The 2,991-nt window shown below is 35.2% G+C and overlaps 1 protein-coding gene across 5 annotated transcripts in view; it reads left to right on the forward strand.

Moving 5' to 3' along the window:
* Window positions 1-2,991, forward strand: part of DACH1 (dachshund family transcription factor 1) — a 358,226-nt gene that overhangs the window by 314,504 nt on the left and 40,731 nt on the right. For all 5 annotated transcript variants that reach the window (XM_027882958.1, XM_027882959.1, XM_027882963.1 and 2 more), the window contains one exon: window positions 1,319-1,466. In XM_027882958.1, coding sequence (XP_027738759.1) covers window positions 1,319-1,466 — 148 coding nt within the window. The remainder of the gene's footprint in view (window positions 1-1,318; window positions 1,467-2,991) is intronic.

Consider the following 2,991-nt stretch of genomic DNA (forward strand, 5'->3'; position numbering starts at 1 on the left):
AAACCAAAACAAAAATGCATCCCAGAATCCAATTTAGAAAGTACGCGTGAGGGGTGAGGCAGCTTATTTTGGAGTGGGGGGGACAGGTCATGGTTTCGTGTCTGTATTACTACAGGTCCTGAGTGTGTACCTTGTATCTGTTAGCTTACTGCTTCCCTTGCAGAGCCATTGGGGAGTACTCTTCAGTCTCTCTTGTTGGCATTGTTTTGCTTTATATCAGTAATTAAATCTCTGTTGGGTCAAATTATCTCTATGGTTAAGTTATCAGCAGTCTTGCCTAGGATATAGGAGAGTTAGTTTTGTATCCTTGGAGGTTCATATATGCATATCCATGCTTAATTATCTGCTCTATTATGATAGCTTCAATAGGAGATTCATGTGTAGACCTAAGAGCCTGGTGGCCAGGCTTCTGGAAAATCTAAAAGACCTTTCCATGTTCATTTATTTCAACTCCATTTCTCCTTCCATTTCCATGCCCTGTCCTAACTATCTAGTTATTATTATTATTATTATTATTATTATTATTATTATTATTATTATTATTATTATTGTTACACTGTTAGCTCTGCCAGGATCATCCTATTTCCTTGCTAAAGAAGAAGAAAGTGTGAAGTTGAAATTCACAAGAGAACTTTAGAATAGTCTGAATTATTATTTCCTGATACGATAACAACAGAAAAAAAGGTATAATTTTTCTCACATCAAGAAATTGACAGATGATTGTGTTTCGTTCTCTGCTGTGAGATAATTATCCAAGACCAGGTAATGGACTTTTTAAACAGAGATATTTTCATGCTCTATGACTCTCCTTTACTTAGCATCCCAATGTACCTATCATTCTTGGAAACTCTATGGAACATGAAAATATTTTAAATTAATAATTATTAACAATTATGAGGAGCAAAATGGCAAGACTTTAGAAGAACCTTTCTCCCTTTGCTAATTTTCATTGTCTTGAGTTGGACAAGAGATTAAATTCTGTGTATGATGTGATTGTGAGACTGCCAATTCTTTTTCAGTTTTCTTGAAAGGAATAGACTTATCCCTATATGTTTTTCACATTAATTATATCACAGTCAAATGTGAGTTTGCATTTTCTGGGAAAACTTGACTTGTGACTTTTTACAGATTTTTGTCCATCTGTTAAAATTAATTCAAGTTAAAAATTGGTGTTGATAATTGGGAGGCTTTGATCCTGTGATATAATAATTTTATTTCTGGCATCTCATATGACTATCAGGGAAAAAAAAATTAGGTAGTTATTATGTCAGCTGTTCTAACATTGTTTCAAACATTATCAAACTTTATCTTTGAACAGGGTCTACTAAAGGTTGCTATAGACAATGCCAGAGCTCAAGAGAAACAGGTCCAACTGGAAAAGACAGAGCTGAAGATGGAGCTCTTCAGGGAACGAGAACTGAGGGAAACACTTGAAAAACAGTTGGCTGTGGAGCAGAAGAACAGAGGTATTTTAATTAAGCAGACATAAACAGTTTGCTATTTATTTCCTTAGGAAAAATAATTTTTAATCAAACATCTATGTTTGATCAAAACTTTAACCCCCTTACATCATATGTCTCAGCTGCCTACAGTGCAAGTTTTATAACCTTCCTGATTTTCTGTAGGATCTTCATGAGACTTGGAGCAAGGGCCTTCTTTTGCTCAATGTTTTTCGTGAATATTGCTTGTTACATCAGTAATAGAAAAAGGGATTATAAATAACATAGGTGCTGTTATAGAATTTTACAGGTTGTAATCTTTACAGTAAGGAAAAGCTTCTTAATGCTATTTAAGAATCTGCATGTTTTTAGGAACTCATCTGTGTTCTTATGTTGCATGTTTAGGCATAAGTAATAAATATAAAGATAATAGTAATATATAAGCCTGTTATAGTGCTTAGTAGATAAAATGCGTATTTGTAGAAGGAACAGTTAAGGTTCTTCTTGGTAAAGCAGGAACATTAGTAGCATTTCTGACATTAACAACAGCCCACTGTAAAGCATATACTTGTTAAAGATTTTTAAATAATTTCATTGATAGTAAAGGCAAGACTGTTTACAGTGATTTGCATTAACTCTTTGCATTACGAGCATGTTCCCATCTTTCTTTATACATTCTTTTTTCTGTCTGTGTACGTCTTACCCTTTAATAGTGTCTAATTACTTTGCAAGGGACAGCTAACCTCTGCGACTCGCTGTTTAACTCAGACCATAACAAGTCAGATGTATATTTTTGCAGGGCTAGAGTTACAACTCTCTTCTTGTCCAGTTTAATTTTCTGGGAACCACCCAAATAGAGAATGCCAAGAACAATTGGTTTCACAACCAATGTCATTATACCTTTAACTAATATGCTAGCAGTAAGTACACAATGTAATGCTATTTAATACCTTGACCCATTCAGAGGTAGGACTATCACATCATTAATTACCCATTTTAACTTTTGAGAATACATTTTTTAAGACAATTGCTATTAACAATTATCAGAGCTGTGCAGTGAATGATCCCTTTGTTCACAGCTGGTCCATTCTGCTCAGTACAATTGTACTACTTACACTTCTAAAGTAATTTGTTAAAAGAGCTTGTTTATTCTTTGCATCCTGCTCACAACTGTTCAAATATATATTCTTTTTTAGAGTTATGCAATCACATGCACAGTAGAAAAGGTTGTGGGGGAATCATCTGATCATACTTGAGTTTTGCTGTCTAAAAATTAAGCACCTCATTTACAGGAATAGAGGTTCCCTTTCTGGTCAATAAAGAAAGAGATTTGTATATCCTGTTCTCAGATAGGTAGGTGACATTAGTCTGGAGAAGAGAAGGCTTAGAGGTGACCTCATCACTCTCTTCAACTACCTGAAGGGAGGTTATAGCCAGGTGGGGGTTGGTCTCTTCTCCCAGGCAACCAACAATAGGACAAGGGGACATGGGCTCAAGCTCTGCCAGGGGAGGTTTAGGTTAGATGTTAGGAAGAAATTCTTTACAGAGAGGG

Source organism: Empidonax traillii, unplaced genomic scaffold, assembly GCF_003031625.1.
Source record: "Empidonax traillii isolate 1590-97213 ecotype Southwest subspecies unplaced genomic scaffold, ASM303162v1 scaffold115:size2055165, whole genome shotgun sequence".
Classification (NCBI taxonomy): Eukaryota; Metazoa; Chordata; class Aves; order Passeriformes; family Tyrannidae; genus Empidonax; species Empidonax traillii.